Genomic DNA, 24,743 nt, shown 5'->3' with positions numbered 1-24,743 from the left:
AAGAGACACCTAGGGATGTTCAGTAGTGTTTTCTGCTCCTGTAAGAGACACCTAGGGATCTTCAGTAGTGTTTTCTGCTCCTGTAAGAGACACCTTGGGATGTTCAGTAGTGTTTTCTGCTCCTGTAAGAGACACCTAGGGATGTTCAGTAGTGTTTTCTGCTCCTGTAAGAGACACCTAGGGATGTTCAGTAGTGTTTTCTGCTCCTGTAAGAGACACCTAGGGATCTTCAGTAGTGTTTTCTGCTTCTGAAAGAGACACCTAGGGATGTTCAGTAGTGTTTTCTGCTTCTGTAAGAGACACCTAGGGATGTTCAGTAGTGTTTTCTGCTTCTGAAAGAGACACCTAGGGATCTTCAGTAGTGTTTTCTGCTTCTGTAAGAGACACCTAGGGATCTTCAGTAGTGTTTTCTGCTTCTGAAAGAGACACCTAGGGATCTTCAGTAGTGTTTTCTGTTTCTGAAAGAGACACCTAGGGATCTTCAGTAGTGTTTTCTGCTTCTGAAAGAGACACCTAGGGATGTTCAGTAGTGTTTTCTGCTTCTGTAAGCGACACCTAGGGATGTTCAGTAGTGTTTTCTGCTCCTGAAAGAGACACCTAGGGATCTTCAGTAGTGTTTTCTGCTTCTGAAAGAGACACCTAGGGATGTTCAGTAGTGTTTTCTGCTTCTGTAAGAGACACCTAGGGATGTTCAGTAGTGTTTTCTGTTTCTGTAAGAGACACCTAGGGATGTTCAGTAGTGTTTTCTGCTTCTGTAAGAGACACCTAGGGATCTTCAGTAGTGTTTTCTGCTCCTGTAAGAGACACCTAGGGATGTTCAGTAGTGTTTTCTTCTTCTCTAAGAGACACCTAGGGATGTTTTCTGTTTCTGTAAGAGACACCTAGGGATGTTCAGTAGTGTTTTCTGCTTCTGTGAGAGACACCTAGGGATCTTCAGTAGTGTTTTCTGCTCCTGTAAGAGACACCTAGGGATCTTCAGTAGTGTTTTCTGCTTCTGAAAGAGACACCTAGAGATGTTCAGTAGTGTTTTCTGCTCCTGTAAGAGACACCTAGGGATGTTCAGTAGTGTTTTCTGCTCCTGTAAGAGACACCTAGGGATCTTCAGTAGTGTTTTCTGCTCCTGTAAGAGACACCTAGGGATCTTCAGTAGTGTTTTCTGCTCCTGTAAGAGACACCTAGGGATCTTCAGTAGTGTTTTCTGCTCCTGTAAGAGACACCTAGGGATCTTCAGTAGTGTTTTCTGCTTCTGAAAGAGACACCTAGAGATGTTCAGTAGTGTTTTCTGCTCCTGTAAGAGACACCTAGGGATGTTCAGTAGTGTTTTCTGCTCCTGTAAGAGACACCTAGGGATCTTCAGTAGTGTTTTCTGCTCCTGTAAGAGACACCTTGGGATGTTCAGTAGTGTTTTCTGCTCCTGTAAGAGACACCTAGGGATGTTCAGTAGTGTTTTCTGCTCCTGTAAGAGACACCTAGGGATGTTCAGTAGTGTTTTCTGCTCCTGTAAGAGACACCTAGGGATCTTCAGTAGTGTTTTCTGCTTCTGAAAGAGACACCTAGGGATGTTCAGTAGTGTTTTCTGCTTCTGTAAGAGACACCTAGGGATGTTCAGTAGTGTTTTCTGCTTCTGAAAGAGACACCTAGGGATCTTCAGTAGTGTTTTCTGCTTCTGTAAGAGACACCTAGGGATCTTCAGTAGTGTTTTCTGCTTCTGAAAGAGACACCTAGGGATCTTCAGTAGTGTTTTCTGTTTCTGAAAGAGACACCTAGGGATCTTCAGTAGTGTTTTCTGCTTCTGAAAGAGACACCTAGGGATGTTCAGTAGTGTTTTCTGCTTCTGTAAGAGACACCTAGGGATCTTCAGTAGTGTTTTCTGCCTCTGAAAGAGACACCTAGGGATCTTCAGTAGTGTTTTCTGCTTCTGAAAGAGACACCTAGGGATCTTCAGTAGTGTTTTCTGTTTCTGAAAGAGACACCTAGGGATCTTCAGTAGTGTTTTCTGCTCCTGTAAGAGACACCTAGGGATCTTCAGTAGTGTTTTCTGCTCCTGTAAGAGACACCTAGGGATGTTCAGTAGTGTTTTCTGCTCCTGTAAGAGACACCTAGGGATCTTCAGTAGTGTTTTCTGCTTCTGTAAGAGACACCTAGGGATCTTCAGTAGTGTTTTCTGCTTCTGTAAGAGACACCTAGGGATGTTCAATAGTGTTTTCTGCTCCTGTAAGAGACACCTAGGGATCTTCAGTAGTGTTTTCTGCTCCTGTAAGAGACACCTAGGGATCTTCAGTAGTGTTTTCTGCTCCTGTAAGAGACACCTAGGGATCTTCAGTAGTGTTTTCTGCTCCTGTAAGAGACACCTAGGGATCTTCAGTAGTGTTTTCTGCTTCTGTAAGAGACACCTAGGGATGTTCAGTAGTGTTTTCTGCTCCTGTAAGAGACACCTAGGGATGTTCAGTAGTGTTTTCTGCTCCTGTAAGAGACACCTAGGGATGTTCAGTAGTGTTTTCTGCTTCTGTAAGAGACACCTAGGGATGTTCAGTAGTGTTTTCTGCTTCTGTAAGAGACACCTAGGGATGTTCAGTAGTGTTTTCTGCTTCTGTAAGAGACACCTAGGGATGTTCAGTAGTGTTTTCTGCTTCTGTAAGAGACACCTAGGGATGTTCAGTAGTGTTTTCTGTTTCTGTAAGAGACACCTAGGGATGTTCAGTAGTGTTTTCTGCTTCTGAAAGAGACACCTAGGGATGTTCAGTAGTGTTTTCTGTTTCTGTAAGAGACACCTAGGGATCTTCAGTAGTGTTTTCTGCTTCTGTAAGAGACACCTAGGGATCTTCAGTAGTGTTTTCTGTTTCTGTAAGAGACACCTAGGGATGTTCAGTAGTGTTTTCTGTTTCTGTAAGAGACACCTAGGGATGTTCAGTAGTGTTTTCTGTTTCTGTAAGAGACACCTAGGGATGTTCAGTAGTGTTTTCTGCTTCTGTAAGAGACACCTAGGGATGTTCAGTAGTGTTTTCTGCTTCTGTAAGAGACACCTAGGGATGTTCAGTAGTGTTTTCTGCTTCTGAAAGAGACACCTAGGGATGTTCAGTAGTGTTTTCTGCTTCTGTAAGAGACACCTAGGGATGTTCAGTAGTGTTTTCTGTTTCTGTAAGAGACACCTAGAGATGTTCAGTAGTGTTTTCTGCTTCTGTAAGAGACACCTAGGGATGTTCAGTAGTGTTTTCTGCTTCTCTAAGAGACACCTAGGGATGTTTTCTGCTTCTGTAAGAGACACCTAGGGATGTTCAGTAGTGTTTTCTGTTTCTGTAAGAGACACCTAGAGATGTTCAGTAGTGTTTTCTGCTTCTGTAAGAGACACCTAGGGATGTTCAGTAGTGTTTTCTGCTTCTCTAAGAGACACCTAGGGATGTTCAGTAGTGTTTTCTGCTTCTCTAAGAGACACCTAGGGATGTTTTCTGCTTCTGTAAGAGACACCTAGGGATGTTCAGTAGTGTTTTCTGCTTCTCTAAGAGACACCTAGGGATGTTCAGTTTCTGTAAGAGACACCTAGGGATCTTCAGTAGTGTTTTCTGCTTCTGAAAGAGACACCTAGGGATCTTCAGTAGTGTTTTCTGTTTCTGAAAGAGACACCTAGGGATCTTCAGTAGTGTTTTCTGCTCCTGTAAGAGACACCTAGGGATCTTCAGTAGTGTTTTCTGCTCCTGTAAGAGACACCTAGGGATGTTCAGTAGTGTTTTCTGCTCCTGTAAGAGACACCTAGGGATCTTCAGTAGTGTTTTCTGCTTCTGTAAGAGACACCTAGGGATCTTCAGTAGTGTTTTCTGCTTCTGTAAGAGACACCTAGGGATGTTCAATAGTGTTTTCTGCTCCTGTAAGAGACACCTAGGGATCTTCAGTAGTGTTTTCTGCTCCTGTAAGAGACACCTAGGGATCTTCAGTAGTGTTTTCTGCTCCTGTAAGAGACACCTAGGGATCTTCAGTAGTGTTTTCTGCTCCTGTAAGAGACACCTAGGGATCTTCAGTAGTGTTTTCTGCTTCTGTAAGAGACACCTAGGGATGTTCAGTAGTGTTTTCTGCTCCTGTAAGAGACACCTAGGGATGTTCAGTAGTGTTTTCTGCTCCTGTAAGAGACACCTAGGGATGTTCAGTAGTGTTTTCTGCTTCTGTAAGAGACACCTAGGGATGTTCAGTAGTGTTTTCTGCTTCTGTAAGAGACACCTAGGGATGTTCAGTAGTGTTTTCTGCTTCTGTAAGAGACACCTAGGGATGTTCAGTAGTGTTTTCTGCTTCTGTAAGAGACACCTAGGGATGTTCAGTAGTGTTTTCTGTTTCTGTAAGAGACACCTAGGGATGTTCAGTAGTGTTTTCTGCTTCTGAAAGAGACACCTAGGGATGTTCAGTAGTGTTTTCTGTTTCTGTAAGAGACACCTAGGGATCTTCAGTAGTGTTTTCTGCTTCTGTAAGAGACACCTAGGGATCTTCAGTAGTGTTTTCTGTTTCTGTAAGAGACACCTAGGGATGTTCAGTAGTGTTTTCTGCTTCTGTAAGAGACACCTAGGGATGTTCAGTAGTGTTTTCTGTTTCTGTAAGAGACACCTAGGGATGTTCAGTAGTGTTTTCTGCTTCTGTAAGAGACACCTAGGGATGTTCAGTAGTGTTTTCTGCTTCTGTAAGAGACACCTAGGGATGTTCAGTAGTGTTTTCTGCTTCTGAAAGAGACACCTAGGGATGTTCAGTAGTGTTTTCTGCTTCTGTAAGAGACACCTAGGGATGTTCAGTAGTGTTTTCTGTTTCTGTAAGAGACACCTAGAGATGTTCAGTAGTGTTTTCTGCTTCTGTAAGAGACACCTAGGGATGTTCAGTAGTGTTTTCTGCTTCTCTAAGAGACACCTAGGGATGTTTTCTGCTTCTGTAAGAGACACCTAGGGATGTTCAGTAGTGTTTTCTGTTTCTGTAAGAGACACCTAGAGATGTTCAGTAGTGTTTTCTGCTTCTGTAAGAGACACCTAGGGATGTTCAGTAGTGTTTTCTGCTTCTCTAAGAGACACCTAGGGATGTTCAGTAGTGTTTTCTGCTTCTCTAAGAGACACCTAGGGATGTTTTCTGCTTCTGTAAGAGACACCTAGGGATGTTCAGTAGTGTTTTCTGCTTCTCTAAGAGACACCTAGGGATGTTCAGTTTCTGTAAGAGACACCTAGGGATGTTCAGAAGTGTTTTCTGCTTCTGTAAGAGACACCCGTTGCTGAACTTTAGTTATCAATGAACAAACACGAGGGTGCGCAGTGCAGCATAACACTGCAGGGTGCGAGCTGGCAGACCCTGGCTGTGGGCACCGTGTGCCACTCCCGCCCTCTCTCTCTCTGCTTCGTCTAACTATTGCCAGTGTTCAGGCGTCCGCCTTCTATCTGTCGGTATAAATCAGTGAAAAAGGGTTAATGCCGCAAGTTAACTCGGCAGGTAATTGTACGAGCTCCCTGTATACCCTTACTGTCCCAGGTGTGAATCTCCATCGGGTCATCTCGGAATGTTGTCCTCCTTTAAGTAAACAAGCCTTGGCAAAACCAATAGGTAGAAGGCTTTAATGTGCTAACACATGCAAAACAGGCACACCCAATTGATTTGTGCATCTCATAGAAGCCAGACTAATTACTTTTGTTAGTGCTCAGCAGGAAACAATGGCTAGGTCGGTCAGATGGCATTCGTTTACAAAGGTGTGACCTATTGGCTTTGCCTAGAGCTTTGCCACTCTAGGTCATACTTCTCGCCCACCCACAGGTCATGCCTGGCCTCTCTCTGATCCAGAGCTCATGCTTCTCGCCCATCCACAGGTCATGCCTGGCCTCTCTCTTATCCACAGCTCTTGCTTCTCGCCCACTCTAGGTCACACTTCTTGTCCGCCCTCAGCTCCTGCTTCTCTCCCACCCACAGGTCATGCCTGGCCTCTCTCTGATCCAGAGCTCTTGCGTCTCGCCCACTCTAGCTCATGCTTCTCGTCCGCCTGCAGCTCATTCTTCTCGCCCACCCACAGGTCATGCCTGGCCCCTCTCTGATCCAGAGCTCTTGCGTCTCACCCACTCTAGCTCATGCTTCTCGTCCGCCTGCAGCTCATGCTTCTCTCCCATCCTTAGGTCATGCCTGGCCTCTCTCTGATCCAGAGCTCCTGTTTCTCACCCACTCAAGGTCATACTTCTCGTCCGCCTGCAGCTCATGCCTCTTGCCCACGCACAGGTCATGCCTGGCCTCTCTCTGATCAGAGCTCTTGCTTCTCACCCACTCTAGGTCATACTTCTCGTCTGCCTGCAGCTCATGCTTCTCGCCCACCCTCAGGTCATGCCTTTCCTCTCTTTGATCCAGAGCTCTTGCTTCTCGTCCACTCTAGGTCATACCTTTCGTCCGCCTGCAGCTCATGTGCCATGCCAACCCAGAGGTCATGCCTGGCCTCTCTCTGATCCAGAGATCTTGCTTCTCGCTGACTCTAGGTCATACTTCTCATCCGCCTGCAGCTCACACTTCTCGCCCACCCACAGTTCATGCCTGGACTCTCTCTGATCAGAGCTCTTGCTTCTCGCCCACTCTAGGTCATACTTCTTGTCCCCCTGCAGCTCATGCTTCTCGTCCCCCTGCAGCTCATGCTTCTCGTCCCCCTGCAGCTCATGCTTCTCACCCACCCACAGCTCATGCTTCTCGCCCCCCACAGGTCATGCCTGGCCTCTCTCTGATCCAGAGCTCCTGCTTGTCGCCCACTCTAGCTCATACTTCTCGTCCGCCTGCAGCTCATGCTTCTCGCCCACCCACAGCTCATGCTTCTCGCCCACCCACAGGTCATGCCTGGCCTCTCTGATCCAGAGCTCCTGCTTCTCGCCCACTCTAGGTCATACTTCTCGTCTGCCTGCAGCACATGCTTCTCTCCTACCCACAGGTCATGGCTGGCCTCTCTCTGATTCAGAGCTCTTGCTTCTCGCCCATTCTAGCTCATATTTCTCATCTGCCTGCAGCTCATGCTTGTCGCCCACCCACAGGTTATACCTGACCTCTCTCTGATGCAGAGCTCCTGCTTCTCGCCAACTCTAGGTCATACTTCTCGCCCCCCTGTAGCTCATGCTTCACGCTCACCCAGAGGTCATGCATGGCCTTTCTCGGATCAGAGCTCTTGCTTCTTACCCACTCTAGGTCATACTTCTCGTCTGCCCTCAGCTCCTGCTTCTCTCCCACCCACAGGTCATTCCTGGCCTCTCTCTGATCCAGAGCTCTTGCTTCTCGCCCACCCAGAGGTCATGGCTCGCTTCTCTCTGATCCAGAGCTCTTGCTTCAAAGCCACGTGTAGCTTGGGGCTCTTTCTGTCCTGCCCAGCAGTCATATCTACACTGCCTGTCAGAGGAGATTACTTCCTGTTCTGCCAAATGCAGCTAACCCTACATTGTCTGATAGTGACTGTCTTTACTAATCCTGCTTGTAGATGGATATTTATATAGCCTGGTGGGGTTGTGCATGAATGCCTCTACATGTGTTCTGTTTCTCTGCATGGGTGCATGTATGTTATAACTGTTTGCATGGTTCTGTGCGTGTTATTGATCTCTCTGTGCCTTTAATGTATAGAAACAGTGCTTGCTTCTCTGTGTCCTGCCACCTTGGCCTGAGGCCTGCAGATGGCTGCAGTGAGAGGGACCGTGGTTTCCCTTCACTTCCACCTGCTTTGATTCCCGTAGTCCGACTGCTTGGACCGCGCATACTGTGTATGATCGTGTGCAGCGCCTTCTAGCATTTTCATCAGTCGGTTAGCTGGTGGTTCGGTTGTGTTAGGGGGATTTGTTCCGTGTCTAGTATAAACTGGCTATGTATGTGAATTAACTAAGAACTGAGCAACCACATTGCAAGAAACCCAATTATGGAAAAACAATTTTAAGGCAAGACCATTTTACCGAAATAGAAATAAATACAAAATTTAAGAACATTATTTTAAAGGAAATATAATTTTAAGGAAAAATCCAAAATGACGCTGAACCTGGATGGAGTTTAGAGTTAGAGAGGGGTTTTAGTAGGCAGGGATTAGTGGTGTTTAGGGGCGGCCAGGGTTTTCTAGGGTTGAAGAATTGTGGAGTTTAGCGGTGCAGAGGGGTTGTGAGGTTTCAGCAATGGGTGGGGTTTATGCGCAGAAATGTTTTTTTAGGGTGCAGGATTGGGGGAAGTTTAGGGGTAGTAAGGACTTTTAGGGCGGGCGATGGAGGGAGAGCAGGAGCCAGCGGCGGGTGTAGTTTAGGCATGGTGAGGTGATTTTGGGGGGCAGCAATGAATGGTGTTTAGGTTTTGTGAGGGGTAACGGATGAAGAATGGTGTTTATGGGTGGTGACAGGTCAGCGAACTAAAAGCTTCCAAAGTAATTGTTTGACAATGCAAGAGATATGAATCTAAAATAATGTCCCCTGAAGAAAAGTACTGAAATAAATACCGCCAACAAAAAGGTTTCTGAAAGTAAGACCTGCATTTCACTTTAAAAATAAGTATGCAAAAGCCAATTTCGGAAAAATAGACATTCCATGAATTGGTTTCAATGAAATGGGTGAATGCCAATCATCCTGCAAATTTCCATTTAACAGTTTAGGTGAAATAGGATGGTTTCTCAGTAATGGTGTTTCATGAAATCGTTTTTCTATGAAATCACATACAACCTCGCTGCTGGTCGCCGTGCCACACTGCCTTCTTATTGCATTCTGAAATAACCCATTGTTCAGGTATGTTTACGCGGAAAGCAGGTCTGCTTGCTACCAGACTGCATTCATTTATTGCTTAGGTAGGATGCCAGGACTCCCCATCCTGCTCCGTGCTGCCTCTGGTTGGCTCCGGTTCCAGGGGAGTTTGTGCGCTCCTTCAAGGGACAGCAGGAGCAGCATCGCCATAATAGCGCAAGTGGTGATCATGATGGCGAGTCGCTTGGCCTCTGCCTGGCATCGGGCCGTTTCTGATCAGTGTCTCATTTACAAAATAAATGTAGTTTGAAGTCTCCACAACATATCATCACAAGAGCCCAACCCAGGGTGCGACAGAGCCGAGAGGATTCACAGAATGGGATACAAGTATTGTTTCTCTTCCTGCCCCTCATATGTGCCAACAAGACTGCGTCACCCGTGATGCCTCTGTCTAACAACGGCCAAGCGGAAGTGTTTCCTTCCAATAACTTACACATGGAAATTGTAGTCTGCCCAGGCTGTCGGTGCCCATGTATCGTTGTCAGCGTTTAGACTCTCAAAATCCTACCTACGGAGAAATTAGGAGATTGCCTGGTAGCCTTTGGAGGACAGTTGTACCTCCAGATTCTGAAGTTACCTTGAGCCAGACCCTTCGCTAGGGCTTTCTATGGTGTCAGGGCAGTTTTCTGGGGAGCAGGGAGAGTCCGAGACCTCTTGGTAATCCTTGTGGCCAGTGTGGCTGCTGCCTGTGAAACTTCAGGGATCCGCTCCTTCATACTGGCTGAAGTCAAGTGCCTCCTTTGCAGGCCTTGAGTCGCAAGGCGTATTGAGGTGGAACAGTAAGACCGGCTCTTGGACGATGAAGCAGCTTTAGAAGATTAGGGATAGCTAGCAAATGAATGGGGATATTCGAATTGTCCTGTAAGACTTGTATTTTTAAATAGGATGTCCGTTCAGTAGCTTAGTGATGATGCGGCTGTTTGAGAGTTACAACTGTGTCTACCTGACTGTGTTTGTGCATCATCCCTTGGTGAACATGGGACTGCCTGAACTTCCACCACCCATCCAGAAACCTTTGCTCCGCCTCCCTCGTGCAGAGACTGCTCTTCCTCCGGTTTCTCAGCGGAGGCCACTCCTCCCACCTCGCCACCAAGTCCTGGAACACCAGCCCCCTCCACCTCCAAACATCACCCTCGCTAACGGACTTCAGGAAGAGACTTTAGACCTGGCTGTTCGACTGAGCCCAGCGCCTGGATACCCTCACGGGTGATATGCGGCGCTCTTCAAGTATTGATTGATTGATCTGACACTGCGAACACTTGCAAGTTCTACTGTCAACTGTAGCCTGGTTGCTCTATTTAGAGTTCACTTTTTCTGTTTAGAGTGCTCTGCAAGTGGTGGCTACTTAGTTCTTACATCTCCTGTGGTGGTAGGTGCAGAGACGTCTTCTAGGACAGTGCACTTGTCAGGGCCTACATCTCATGGTCCTCTTGTGGTCATCACATGAGGTTCGTGGAGGATGGTGGGAGTTGGGTGTTGGCCTCGGAGACACATGTCTGATGCTGGTGGTTTCTTGGCTAGAGGGGCACGCTCACCCAGTGTGGCTATATCCTCAGGTAACAATAGAAAGGGGTACTCTCCATGGGGTGATATAACGAGGGCTGGCCTTTAGCATCGGCAAGCCGGGGCCAGGGCGCAATTTTCTGAGGGGCGCATGGAGCTGCGTGCGTTAAGGTTATGCCAAAAACAGCGTTCTTCTCATCTTGCTCCAGCCTTGTCCCTGCCTGTTCGATTCTGTTTGATTTGACAGTTTGAAAGTGGTTTTAGACCTTCATTATCATATGGCGGGCGATGTTTTTAACACCCCTTTAGCCCACCCTTTCTTGTCCTCCCTTCACCCCCTGATGCCTGCTGGGCCACAGCAACAAAACCCTTATCTGCATGAGGCTATCGTTGGTTTAGGTGAGCTGGGGGAGGTCCGGGGATGTTTGTGTTCAAGGGCCAGTCCCTGCTCAGCCAGGCACTGACCAGTGAACACAAAAGGGACCCCCTCCTGCCTCATTTAATTCATTACCACCAGCAAGAGCGTCAAATTTATCTCTGCCCAGGGCGCAATCTTAGCACAGGCCGGCTCTGGATATAACCTTTATTGTTGGGCAGGAGGCAGGTGGGTAGGCAGAAGGAAAGAGCAGGGTGTTCACAGATACAGTAGGGGCAGCAGTTGCAGAGGAGAAGAGCATCTTTGGCAAGGCGCGGTTGCTCTAGAGCTCCTCCCTCGCATTGAGCCACCACACCCTGAGGATGTGTCTCTCATAGGAGATATGGAGGGAAACAGTTCTTCTGGGTGGGCTGATTCTCGAGTGAACCCCTTTTGTCCTCAGGTAGCAGGTTCTCACAACCAAGGATGTCCTCAGCTCACGAGGCAATCTACCGTCTTGTCCTCAGGTGAAAGCAGCATCAAGGTGTTCTTTCTCAGTACTGAGGTCTCATCCTGCCTCTCACATAAAGACTGGTATTTCTTACCTCTGTGTTGCTGCGCAGAACTTTGCTAAAGCCAAAGGATGAAGTAACTTCTCCTCTCACAGGGTAGACTGCATTCAGCAGACGTGGTTGTTGGTGCCAAGCCTACCGACCTCCCCTGAACCAATCAAGTCCAGGTGTCTCTTCCTTCCAGAGCAGCCCTGGCCCTTAGTAAGTTTTGTCCTTAACGCTCAGTGTCCCTCTTGTCCATGGTGGTGCCAGGAGGCCCATAATGCTCTCTGGCCAGGATCCAGTAGCATCTGGCGGCTGTCCGAGGGCAGTCTGGAAGAGATAGAGCCACGTCTACGGAGGAGACCAATGGATGGTTCTTTGCATTGACAGCTAGTGATTGTCCTACATCAGCTGAGCCATTGTTGCTCTGGTTGTATCAAACCTCTGTTCTTGAACAGATGGAGGTGACTTGGGTTTAGGTATCCGTTTTATTGCTAGATTGTGCTGATTTGTCTTCACCATACTTTAAACCTTGGAGGGTGGGTTAGCCCGCGAATCACACATCGGCTGTCGAAGAGAAGATTGTGTTTGTGTCTGAAACTTTCTGGAGATTTATTGATTGTTAATTAATTGTTGTGTTCGAATGACAGAAAGGAATGTGACATAAGCATGTCTGACGCAAGGCGTTTCATTACATGAATGAAATGTTAATGTGGAATCTCAGGAACGCGATCTCTTCTCTACAAGAACAGGTCGTTTGACCGCAAACGTTTGGACTTTAGTTTCTATAATATCAAAGCCCTGTTAGCTCTATAGTGCTGCTTCCGACTGTAAATAAAGTTTATGTAATCTTTGCATCAGTAGATGTCGAGAGCGTTCATCGCCAGGCAATCTCGTCTTTTACCTTCAGACCAGGTTCTAACAGTCTCAAAGGCAGTGTTTAAAATGAGCCGGTGGTTTCCGGAGCGGGGAGACGAAATTTAGATGTTGACACCGGTGCTTATGACAGTATGCCACAGGGGGGCGTTGTCTGGCTAATTTAGAGACCACCACAACAGTTAATTATTAATTCAATATACATTAAAAATTACCAGTTTCTACCGCCCAAAACATTTTTCTAGCTTTAGAGGCCTGAGATGATCTGATTTGTCACACTTGGAGGAGTGTGGTAGTTAGTAGTTGTGTTGGTACTGTCATTGGCAGCATGGCAGGGGCGATGGGTGGTGCTAGCGGTGGTGGCCTCCTAACGAGTGCCCTGGCCCTTATGTTATTTTTGTACTAATTAGGCATTGCCAGAGGTCTATGCTGCCCGTGGATGCTGCTGTCGCAAAGACTTTTCACAGTTTCAGTCACAACGGGTTCTTCTTCTGCACATCTGCTACATGAGCAGTGCACCAGCACGAGTGAACTTTGTGCCCAAGGCCCCAGTGCAACAATGATCATTGCGCGCCATCCTCTAAGAAATACAGTGTTTACCTAACTGTGCTCGAAGGCAAAACCTAACCCGAACCAGGGACCGCAGGAGGTTTAACTGAGGTGTAGAACCTTCCCACTGGCGCCCTCATTGGGCTGACTGCCGAGGGCACTGTTCCACTGGCAGAGGGGTGCCGTGCAGCCTATGGGCATGGGTCTTGGGCAGGGCCACTGGAATTATGCGACTGGGGAGGGCAAAATTATGTGAAAGGTTGACTAAACTATGCGGCAAAAAATCAAATTATGCGGTGTAGAGTGCCACATTTTGTGATCGTGTTACTTATTATTATTATTTGGTTTCTATTTTTTATACGTGTTTCACCTGTTTATATCAGTTTAACAACCAAATACAGCAACAAGCAACGGAAAGGTGACCCATTAATCTTTTCAAATGGCCTTATATTGTGCAGCAACACCTATTGCTGTTTTCTAAAAAAAACTTTTGATCCGTTTGAGCTACAAACAATTTTTATTGTTGAAGTCTGCGGATCATGCAACTGATGATGGATTATGTGGAGGGGGGTCTCCGAGTGATCTGGGGTTCTGGGGGTTCATCTTAGCGGGCACAGGCGCATTCTGGCTCTGCTTGCCCAGCCTTCCTAGACTTGGCCTCCATGTTCACGTGGGCAGCGGCGGGGATATATCATGTATTATTGTATTTGTTATGTGCACCTGATGAGCCACGACAAAAATTACCAGCGACTGCGAGAGTAATGAAGTACCCAAAACTAAACAGCCAGTCTGTTGGAGTCTCTCCATTTTGGACGAGCCTTGAGCGCCCCCAACAAGGTGTGGGTCCAGAGAAGGGAATCCATGGTCTCCAGGCCCTTTTTTGTAGGAACCCATGATCAGCCAGTCGCAGCGGCGCCTGGCTCTTCGTTTACACTCTTTGCCCCAGCATCAGGGGGCATATATTAGGCTCAGTCAAATTGGTACCATGAACCCTTGGGGCGAGCGGTGAATGGCTGTTTCCAGGTGCACAGAAGCGTCTTGACCGCGCTTTAAGGTGCACTTCGACAGCTGGTGCATCACGAACTAGATGTTTCCAAGATCCTGTTTGGAATTGAGACTTCCACTGGGATCCTCTGGGAATCCGACGGCGGTCACCACGCACGGCTATTTGGAGATGTTAAATCCACCTTAGCTGAAGAGTTTGCAGGACGAGAATCTGCTCTTGTTCTAAATCAATCTTAAAGGTTTTACCCTGCTGCCTTATGGTACGCATCCCCAGCAAAGCCGGGGTGAAGGACCCCACTGTTGGGATAAACACACATGTTCTCCACTTTACTTCCTTCTCTGAGGCGTCAAACTTTAGACTGCTAAAATTCAGATGTTCTATGGAGGCAGGTGCTTGCAACCTGGAGCTGTCCACAATTAAATCTGGCTGTCATCAGAACAGGAGTGAATTTTTAAATGCTTAATGTGAAACATGAATGAAGGGGTGCAGATGAACGTTAAAGCGAATAGGCCCAGGGCTGAGCCTTGGGGCTCCACTGTTGATGTGACTAGAGGAGGAACCCGTGGTTCTCCCCTGCCTTGGTGAATCAAGGGCTTGTTCAGGGCCCCCGCTGCACCCCTCCCTTCTATGACTAGTGACGGGTCAAAGGCTGCAGAGAGGTCGAACATTAGCAAGAGGGCCCCCCTTCGGAGGTGCACGGGCAGACCGCCGAGACAGGCGCCTGGACTGAAGAGGATTTAGATACGAGTCTTTTCCAGGAAGGCCTGTCCTTGAGTAAATGTCCCGGATTCAACCAGAGGCGGCCCCGCCATAGGGCGACCGGGCTCCGCACCTTGGTTCAGCGCTGGCCCTCTTCAGCAGCAGCGTCACTGTGGCTCGGGCTCCATGGCCTCCTCCACCCAGAGCCAGGTGAGCCACCGAGAGCATGGGCCCTCACTGCCAACACTGGAGAGGGGCCCTCAGACTTCAAGGGCGCCTTAAGGGGCCGAAGAAGGCGAAGGGACTCTTGCGACTGTGAGGGGCCGAGTGCTTGAGTGCAGCCGCGGGCGGCCCGAGTGCCAGGGGCGTAACACAGGCCCCCCAGCCCCCGCGGTGGGGGGGAGGGGCAAGCTCCAAGGAGCCCCCTCGGCACTGCACTCCGGCCGGAGAGCTCCTGATTGAGCCCGGAGGGGGCCCCTCTACGTACCGTGCACGGGGGCCCCCTCACTTTTCGTTACACCAGTGCAGAGTGCAGCCTTGAGGGGCCCGACTGCTGCTTGCAGATGGAGCGCCCTCTGCTGGTCGGCTCACGTCGGGGTCAGACAAGGGACACTGAGGCCTCAGTCATGTTCAGAATGAGAAACAAATGCTGCTGCCTGTCTGTCCTTGTGAAGCAGCCGCTGCCTCAGACGGAGAAGGATGTTCTGTGGGACCAGTTTCTATTCAGTAAACGGGTGGAGTACACCTCACGTCCACTAGGTGGCCCTGTCGGACTGCTTTCCATCACAGCAGTATAAAATACAAGCTAGAGTCTGCAATAATAGTGTAATGTAAGTGGCGGGAATCTACATTTAGCAAGGAATAGCACAGTCCAGTCACAGCTCAGATTCAAGCGAACTTTATCGGCACCAAAGTCATCGGAAACCGATGGACAGAACTGCAAAGGTGGTAACAGTACCTAAAAATAGTGCAGGTAATTAAGAATCCATCCGGATCCGGCAGCTGTTATTCAGCCGGATCCGTCCGTTTTCCAACACCGGGACACATTCGCAATCCCCTGCGTTTTGTGCTTTCTACCGGGAGTATGAACAGGGGTACAATGGGGGGGGGGGGGGGGGGGGGGGGTGGATGGGTATTCTCTCTTAGTTTAAATTCTGTAACGGTCTAGACTTTCACCACGCGAGGGTCCCATGGCCTGGAAGTGCAATCACACAATGTAACACTCTCTGGCCAGGCGTGGCGAGAGAGGTTAAATAAACGGGTGGAGGTCGCACGGGACTTCCGGGGGCCCAGACAGTAACCCACGAGTATGTGTCGTATATGCATGGCTGTCCCCAACATACTGCAGGGGACATTACAGATTCCATGCGGGCCCAAAACAAAGGCCAAATTTAAAGGGCCATCATCCCTGCTCTTTTACAAGCATAGTCCTGGCTGGGAGCCATCTGGAGACTGACAAGTACATGCCAGTGTAATGGCGGGAAGCAAAGGCACACAGCATGCCACTTGACAAGTGCTGTAAAGGAAGTATATTTGGAGGCAAGGTTTTGTCTTTCGTTACCCCGGTATCTTAGAGACGTGCATGCTCTGTAAGAATAATGTCAGACAGATCGGTCGGTAGTAATTACACAAAGATTTAAAAAGCACGTACTAATTTATTTTTTCTAATTCCAGTGTAGTGTATCAGAGCGCTTTATATCACATGTACACAATCAATCAATCAGTAATTTTGTATTGTACGACTACTTATCCGTGAGGGTCTCAAGGCGCTAAGTGGGGGTGGGTCTGCGGTTTCAGTTGGCGAGCCAGGTCTTGAGCGCCTTTCTGAATTGCGGCAGCGATGGTGATTGCCTGAGGTGCAGAGGCAGGCAGTTCCAAATCTTCGCAGCGAGGTGGAAAGGAGCTTACTCCAGCCGTGGTCTTGCGGATCCATGGGCTGGTGGCCAGGGCCAGTTGGGTGTAGCGGAGATGTTTGGTGGGAGTGTAGAAGGAGAGGTGGTGGTTGAGGTATGCAGGGCCGGCGTTGTGGAGGGGTTTGTAGACGTGCGTGAGGAGCTTGAAGGTAATTCTTTTGTTGATAGATAGCCAGTGTAGGTCTCTCAGGTGGCAGGTTATGTGGTTGCGGTGTGGGATGTTCAGGATGAGTCTGGCGGAGGCGTTTTGAACGTTCTGCAGTTTTTTCTTGAGTTTCTGGTTGGTGCCAGCGTAGGGTGCATTGCTATAGTCTAGTCTGCTGCTGACGAGCGCATGGTTGACCGTTATCCTAGACTCAGTGGGGATCAGAAACAATATAACAAATATATAAAAACAATATATTGCCCATATGTGTACATCAAATTACAGGAAAAGTTACATAAGACAATGAGGGTTACAAGGTGTAGAAGTCTCATATCATCTTTACTGGTAAATATTATCTGTTAAGAGTGCATGGCCTTGAGCAACAAAGAGGGATTGTATAAGACTTTATTACTACCTAATGGAACCTGTTTTAGCAGCTTTAGATTAATGGCAGATTAAGAAAAAATGTAAGATTCTAAGCCCATGCCTTGGAGTTTGCATGCAGGTCATTGATGCTGGGTCATAGCTCACTGTGCTATATTAGAAGGATTGCAACTGATGAACTGCAAGCAACTGAAGGTTCCATGTGTAAAATGCAGAAACCCACTTGCCTATGTATATGAAATGAAACCTGCGATCTGCATGTTACATAGTCTGCTTTGCAGCAGGCACGTGGGCCTGCTAGGCTACTTTGAGTCAATACTGTAACTAGACAACACACAGACCTCTCCAACAAGTGCGTTCACTACCAGAGTTCTCATACAAATATTAGTATCCCTTCAAAAAGTACACAATAATCCCTGCGGCAGGTGCCTTTACCCCTTAAGATATTTTTTACAGCCTCCTTGTGACCAATTAAATAAGCCACAACAAATTTACTGTCACATGTCTCATTGTCAATTTCTTTGCAGCAGAGTTGAAAAGAAAAAAAAAAAGTATACGTTGGCTATTGTTATGTTATGCTTCTTTGAATGCACACATCTCACCGAGAGGGTATCTTGACACATAAGAGGGAAGGGGCAGTCTTAAACAGAGTCTATTGGAAAAGCCAGGTTTTCAGTTTCCAGCAGAATTCTGTGTTGTGGATGGCAGCTCTGATGTGGAAGGGCAGGTTGTTGTAGGCTGTGGGGGCCAATTAGGAAATGGTGCGCACCCCCAGCTCTGGCCTGGCGAATGTTATGTATGAGGGCGTGTAGAAGGCTAGTCGAGCAAAGGTGCATGCACGGTGTGTGGAACTGGATGCAGCAGTTGAAGTATGCTGGGCCTTGCTTGTGTAGTGCCTTGTAGGTGTGTGTGAGGAGCTTGAGGGTGCTTTAAGCTCCTCTTCAAGAATCATCTTTTCAGGACTTTACCCCCCAAGACTCCACCCCTTTCTGCTGCCACCTCCTATCCCCCATTACCCGGTTTTCCTGGAGAAAATATATTTTATCTTTTCCAGCGCTGACTACAAAGTTAATAAATGTATGCTATAATGCAAATTCATGAGGAAAGCTGAGCCAAGTCTGGTTTGGCCCTACGAGTCAAAGGTCAACCTGAGCCTTGAAAAGGGTGGACATATAGATGATAAAACAAACAACTTTTTTCTCAAGTGCAATATGTATATGGCCAATAACGTTATTGTATATGAAGCAACATTGTGTGTTAAACTTCAACAAGTGAGGTTTTTACATAACATATCACATGAACTGACTTCCTTCATGGTTCTCTCTGATTTGACAATCACAAGTAAAGTTCTGTACAGAGGATTACACACTTTGGTGGCTTAGGGGAGCTAGGACTTAAACCCAGGTTTCGTGGTTTCACTTTGTGCTGCTCAGCCGCTGCTTGAATATTTCCTTTGGATTCATCTCCAAGTGTTTAATAATTCCATTGTCTAATCAGTACCAGTGCTCAATAAATACAAGTATCACATGTTTGTTTAACATGGTAGAATATATAAAATGTCTAAATAGCTTTCTTTGGAGAAAAAAAATGCAAAGTTTAGCGTAAGGGAGGCTCCCAAATTAGGCAGCAAGGCAACAGCAAGCTTTATCTATGCTGATGACGCGGTGCTGGTCAGTCACAGCCGGGTGGGGCTACAATGGCTGCTGGACAACCCGAATGCCTACTCTCTTGCCAACCGCTTGACGATCAACCTTGGTACAACAAAAACCATGGTTTACAACAATAAGATAACTCAAACACAGGCAAGTTTTTGGGGTGACATAAGGCTCGAAAGCATAGAGGAATACAAATACATTTTTTTTTTTTTTAACATTGGGGTCATCATTGGTAAGAAAGGCACTCTTACAGCCCAGAAGGAGGTGATACAAAGGAAAGGACTGGCTCTGGCTGGAGCACTTACAAACCTGTAGATTAAACTTGCCGGACCTTCCCTGAAGCCCCTCCCCGAAGTAGTGCGAGTGAAACTTCTGCCGACTATCTTGTACAGAAGCGAATCTCTAAGAGGCCGGGACGCTAGTACCGTAGATGCCTCAATGGTTCGTGCTTAGAGAATCGTCTTCTCACTGCCACGTTACACCTCACCAGCACAGATAAGGCTGGAATTTGGTTTGATAAAACATGCGCTAGCAAGGTGTGGAGCATATTTAATATGCTGGAACAAGATATGGGAATCGGAACCAAATACTTTGAATCACATGTTATGGCAAGGGCTACAGGAACGCGACACGTCGCTGGCAGGAGCTTACCTGCAAGAATCACTCAGCCTCAAAGGCCTCACACAACTCTGGGATATGCCTATTAGTCTCCTGGCATTTAAGCGTTTGGTTTGTGAGACAATTGAATTCAATCTGTTATTGACGACAAGGTCACTCTATCAAACAGAGCACATGGGTGGGTGATCCTTAATAACTATAAAGTTTTCACTGTTCAAAAATACTTTGCAACTGGGTGCCCAGCCTTCATCAAGCTGCAGTTCTTAAGATATCGGCTGGGATTATTACCCGTAAAAGACCATCTGGCACCGTGGTTGCGTGGAAATCTCCCCGATGCCTGCCTCCTCTGTGGGATCAGGAAGGAAGACCTGCTACATCAAGTCTGCACTTGTAAAATGGTGCACGATGAAAGGACACAGCTACTGACAAGGGCTTTCAACCAAAGGGGAATTCATTTGAGAAGGCAGGCGGTCCTGGCCAGCTTCGACCCAGAGTGCCCTCAGCTAAACTGTTGCTCTGTTAAATTTCTGCTGATGGCTGAAAAAAGACTGACCCACAACACAACTCCCCCAGCCCTGCTGAGTCAATCTGCCACGTAGGGACAATGGACGATACACTTTCCCTCACAAAAAACAATCTAAACTGCACATTATGTACTTACAAAACTCTAATGAGGAATAGTGTGACCTTCCAACAGGCAATACTGCTGCCGAACCAGGTCATGGACTTTTAGAAATCTTATTTATTAACCCGATACTCTTTTATGTATTCAAACACCAATTTTTTAAACTTGAATTCCGGTGATCACCTGGATTTTGGATTGGAGGGTGACAGTAATAGGATTGTCGTACGAGGAGGCGAAGTCTGCTGCTTCACTCTCAGACATAGCGTCTCTAGTTCTTTTGGGTCTCTCTGTCAGATTGGAGAGGGGGTTAGCGATCCATCTCTGGTGGGGAGCCTTGGACAGCCTTTGTTGGGTATGGGTAGTGAAGGAGTGGGTACACTGAGGCTGATAGGGCGCGGTGAGGTTGACTAGGATTTCGCTAAAGCCCTGCATTATAGTTTCTATCTGGGTTTCCAGCAGGGAGAGTCGCTGCTCAGTCTCTAATTCGTTATGGTACTGAGACTGGTCCTGTGCGGGTGTGTTGGGCCTAGGGGGAGAGAGTCTCAGGGTGTTGGGTGGCCTTGTTGTGGTTGTGTTGTCCGTGTGGGGTCTAGGCAGGGCCGTGAGTGCAGGGTGGCGGGGGTCGTGCTGTGGTGTTGGTGCTTTGTTGCATGTGGGTTTGGCAGTCAGAGCTTGAGTGTTCAAGTTGTTCAAAGTGGATTGGGGTGGGTGGAGGGCAGGTGGCGGGTGGGGGTGAGAGCGGGCGGGGGGACGTAGAGGGGTCATGTTCTCCCTGGGGGTGGTGAGGGGGATGTTGCGTGGTGAGGGGCATGTGTGGTTGCTAGGGAGTACCGGAAAGGTGGGTGAGTTCAGATAGCGGGTGCGGTTCTTTAGGGGGGGAGTAGGGGCGGGAAGGGGAGGAGAGGGGGCATTCCGGAGAGATGGGAAGAGGGCGTCAAAGGACTCTAGATTGTCGTTGTTGGCTTGTATCAGGACTGTGCTGTTGGAGTAGATGGTCACAGTGGTTTTTCCAGTACGCCTTGAGCGGTTTGGAAGTGATAGTGTCAGTTTGCAACTATGTGAGGTGTTAGTAGTTTTGGAAATGTTGAGCTGCGATCTGAGGATGAAGTTCCATATTTCGTGTCTTTCAGTGTGGAAAATAAGATCCATTTTTACCTGTCCTTTGGAGGAGCAGTGGTAGATGTCTGCGAATAGTGATTCGGGATGCTGTTTGATCAGTTTTTGCTTAAAGTTCTTTTGCGCTTTGGATGAGAGGTTAGGCAGGAAACTGATCTAGAAGGAGATCGGGCCGTGCGGTATTAAGTGGTTCGCATAGGAGGGGATGGTGTGGGCAGGCGTGGCGGAAGGCCTTATGTGTGGGTGGGACGGGCGGCAGGCTCCGTAAGGGAAGGTGGAAAAGTGTTTCCAGAGCTGTCCTCGGAGGGTAGTATGAGAATGCCGAGATTCACGTTGTTATTCTTGGGCCAGGTAATGAGAGCAGACTCGGGGGGTGCAGTGGAATTGGGTGCGGGTGGTGGAGATTGCGGGGTCACCACTGTGAGGAGAAAGTCCAAAAAATTGCTTATGTGGGGAGTTAATTGGTGTAAGCTATGTGCCTTGGTCGTCCATCTTCGGGTCAGGCGCATTGGAAGGGGCTGGTAAGGTGGAGTGGTCGAAGGGTCAAGGTGAGGCAATATTAAGGAGCAGAGGAAACTATTCTGAGACTTGATGACTCACCGGGAGAGTATTTGGGCGAGTTAAGGCCTCGGGCGACCCTCTTAAGGTCAGGCGCAAATTAGTGGTGGTCACAGGTGTGCTCGGAATCTCTGCACTCTTCCTATTGGGATGGTTCTCAAAGTAGCGGCAGGAGCATTGTGGTCACAGCTATAGTAGGAGTTTGTGACTCACCGGTGGAGCTTTCGTTGTCTGGATGGGTTCGGAGCCCCGGGCAACCATCTTGTTTGTGTGGTGCAGCACCTGGGGTGAGGGGAGGTCGGTCTCTACGTGCAGGGGGGTCACGTTAGACCTGCTAAATTCGGGTTCAGGCAGTTTACAGTGTAGAGCTCACATCCGTGGTGAGAGTTTGCCACTCAGTGGTGGAGGTTTTGGTTGTCAGGTTGGGGTTCGATGCCCTAGGCGGCCATCTTGTGGTTGGCACTGGAGAATACAGCACCTCAGGAGAGGAGAGGTCGGCCTCAGCGTGCGGGGGGGGGGGGGGGGGGGGTTGCGCCGCATCAGGGACAGGTCTGGCTGTCTACACAAGGATCTTTGGCATAGTTGAGTTAGAAGTAGAGCATTTATTTTTTTGGAGCCAATTTGTTGGCATGGTGGCCATCTTAGAGACGGGTACAGGCGAGTGGTGGGGAGTGTTGCCCGCTCGAAGTCTCTATTGGCAGGGGGGTCGCGCCCCACTTGAGATGGGTGAGAGGCTGTACCGCGGGGGTTCTGAGTACCTCAATTTAAGTACTCACTTGGTAGCTCTTCAATTCCTGGCTGCACAACACCAAGGAAAATGTGCTGCATGGCTAAACACTTATAAGGTCCCAAAGGCTATGCCGGTGCTTGTTAAGTTAGTAACACTGCCTTCGTCTGAGTTTACGAACAACGGATAAGAGGGCGGGGGAGGGGGTGAGCACCCCCAGAAGTGTTGATTAAGATGCCCTGGTATGCTGCAGAGGTTGCAGGTCGGCAGTGACACATGCAAACGGTAGCTCAGCTCAGTGCAGTCACATCAGAATAGTACCTTCTTGGGTTCAATGTGCCCGGTTCTTCTGCATTTAGTAATTTTGTTTTTATTAAAACTACATTAAGGAGGGAAAAGGGCAGTGCATGGGACGATTGGCTCAGCTCTGTTTTGGCGGACCAGCCCTCAGGGACAAGGGTTGAGCTAAACCCAGACATTCTGCCTCCCACAACCCACCAGAGATACTGAAGACCCCCCTGCCTTTCCCAATATGATAAAGTGTATTCGCCTGTTATATAGTTGATCGTTTTATGCCATCATTCATGTTTTGTTGTAACCTTGGTTTCGCAGTTTGCTCTGACTAATTCCCTTATCATTGTCTTCAGAAGTCCACAAACGGTGCTGGGGAGGAGAAATGTACGTCCCTGCAGCCAACTCCTCGCCATCACTCTCTAAACCCATGCCCAGAGGGTGTGATAGCTTCATGCCGTATCTGTGGACAGCCTCTGCCTAGCCCCTGAACCCCTATGATTCCTGGGGCTTACTGCATAAACTTTGCACCAGCCGACAGGTGCAAAAGGAACAATAATGGTGACCAGTGCAAAACAAAAACTACAAATTTGTTGATTGGTGCAAATTATGTTGTTTGCCCCCCGGAGTTTGCTGCTTATTTTCTTTCCAAGGTTAAGGAGAACTCTTGGCTCCAGAGGTGCATCTCATATAAAACGAGAGCATGGGAGAGAGCATAGGATCCAACAGCAGAGTGCTAGAGACTCTTGATCCTTGGCGGTGCATCCTCCGGCTAGTGTTGGGCTGATCCATAACCAGGTCACCTTCTGCTGCGGCCCATGTTGTGGTTCTTTCACTGATCGTCTTCCTCGGTCCTTCCACACACACTCAATAGTTTGCATCAAATGGGCCCTTGCAGCAGTTTCTGTGACACTGAAGCCCTCCAGGCTCCTCCAGCTTCTCACCACGTGTTTCTTTCTTCTGCAGGACTCACCATGACGGACGGCATGATGAGCAAAGCCGCCACCATGGAAATTCCCATCAATGGCAATGGAGACACCGGGAGCCTGCAGGAAGATGACAGCCTCGAACAGGTACAGAGTGGGAAGGTGGAGTAATACGTGTAAACCAGATGTGTGTGTGAATGGAGTGAAAACTAGCTGGAGAGCAAAGGGGGGCTTGCTATACAGAGAGGCAAGGATACTAGAGTGTGTTCAGTACTATAGACAGTACAGTCAGTAAGATAAAGACGTATAGAGTGCGTAAATGCCTGAAGGTGTCTTGTCGCTAGCGTCGGACAAGCCCAGAAGAAGGCCTAGTGTGATAAGGAGCTTGCGAAGAGCCAAGTTTTTAGCTGTTTCCGAAATTGTTGCAATTCAGATTGTGCTGTAAGCATAGTATCATCTGATCTTGGGAGTGGGGAGTGTTGGGCGGTCCTGACTGGACCTTAAAGATATGACTCGTCACCTCCTTCCTGGATTGTAGGGTGGAGGGTATGAGCCTTACATAGGCCGTGATGTTGTTGGAGATGGTTTGTCTTTCAGTGTTTTTCTTACACCGGCTGATTGGCTCAGGGAGCAAAATACCCACTTACCACGTGTGACCCAATATCTCCACCCTTTTATAAGATCTGCATAAATTTGGAGGTCAGGATGGAGTTGGGATGCCGGTGACTAGAACATTAGCGCTGTCCAAATGCAAGATGACTGAAGCTCAACGAAAGTCTGACCGCCCCTTGATTCCCCTCTGTGAGAAATCGTCTCCTCCATGGTGATTGAGTGGCTGCCCGGCCTGTGTTTCTGCTGCCCGGCCTGTGTTTCCGCTGCCCCGGCCTGTGTTTCCGCTGCCCCGGCCTGTGTTTCCGCTGCCCCGGCCTGTGTTTCCGCTGCCCCGGCCTGTGTTTCCGCTGCCCCGGCCTGTGTTTCCGCTGCCCCGGCCTGTGTTTCCGCTGCCCCGGCCTGTGTTTCCGCTGCCCCGGCCTGTGTTTCCGCTGCCCCGGCCTGTGTCTCCGCTGCCCCGGCCTGTGTCCCCGCTGCCCCGGCCTGTGTCCCCGCTGCCCCGGCCTGTGTCCCCGCTGCCCCGGCCTGTGTACCCGCTGCCCCGGCCTGTGTTCCCGCTGCCCCGGCCTGTGTTCCCGCTGCCCCGGCCTGTGTTCCCGCTGCCCCGGCCTGTGTTCCCGCTGCCCCGGCCTGTGTTCCCGCTGCCCCGGCCTGTGTTCCCGCTGCCCCGGCCTGTGTTCCCGCTGCCCCGGCCTGTGTTCCCGCTGCCCCGGCCTGTGTTCCCGCTGCCCCGGCCTGTGTTCCCGCTGCCCCGGCCTGTGTTCCTGCTGCCCCGGCCTGTGTTCCCGCTGCCCCGGCCTGTGTTGCCACGTTCTGTTGCCGCCAATCCTGCCTGTGTTGCCGCCGACCCTGCCTGTGCATGGCTGCCAAGGTTTCACATATGTATGAGTGACATT

At 48.8% G+C, this 24,743-nt stretch overlaps 1 protein-coding gene across 12 annotated transcripts in view; it reads left to right on the top strand.

Annotated features, from left to right (window-relative positions):
- The window catches only part of ARFIP2 (ARF interacting protein 2), a 286,324-nt gene that overhangs the window by 120,792 nt on the left and 140,789 nt on the right, over nucleotides 1-24,743 (top strand). For all 12 annotated transcript variants that reach the window (XM_085623546.1, XM_085623544.1, XM_085623542.1 and 9 more), the window contains exon 2: nucleotides 23,276-23,382. In XM_085623546.1, the coding sequence (XP_085479672.1) occupies nucleotides 23,284-23,382 (99 nt within the window). In that variant the 5' untranslated portion in view covers nucleotides 23,276-23,283. The remainder of the gene's footprint in view (nucleotides 1-23,275; nucleotides 23,383-24,743) is intronic.

This window comes from Triturus cristatus, chromosome 8, assembly GCF_964204655.1.
Source record: "Triturus cristatus chromosome 8, aTriCri1.1, whole genome shotgun sequence".
Lineage (NCBI taxonomy): Eukaryota > Metazoa > Chordata > Amphibia > Caudata > Salamandridae > Triturus > Triturus cristatus.
This window is presented reverse-complemented; position numbering and strand designations above follow the sequence as displayed.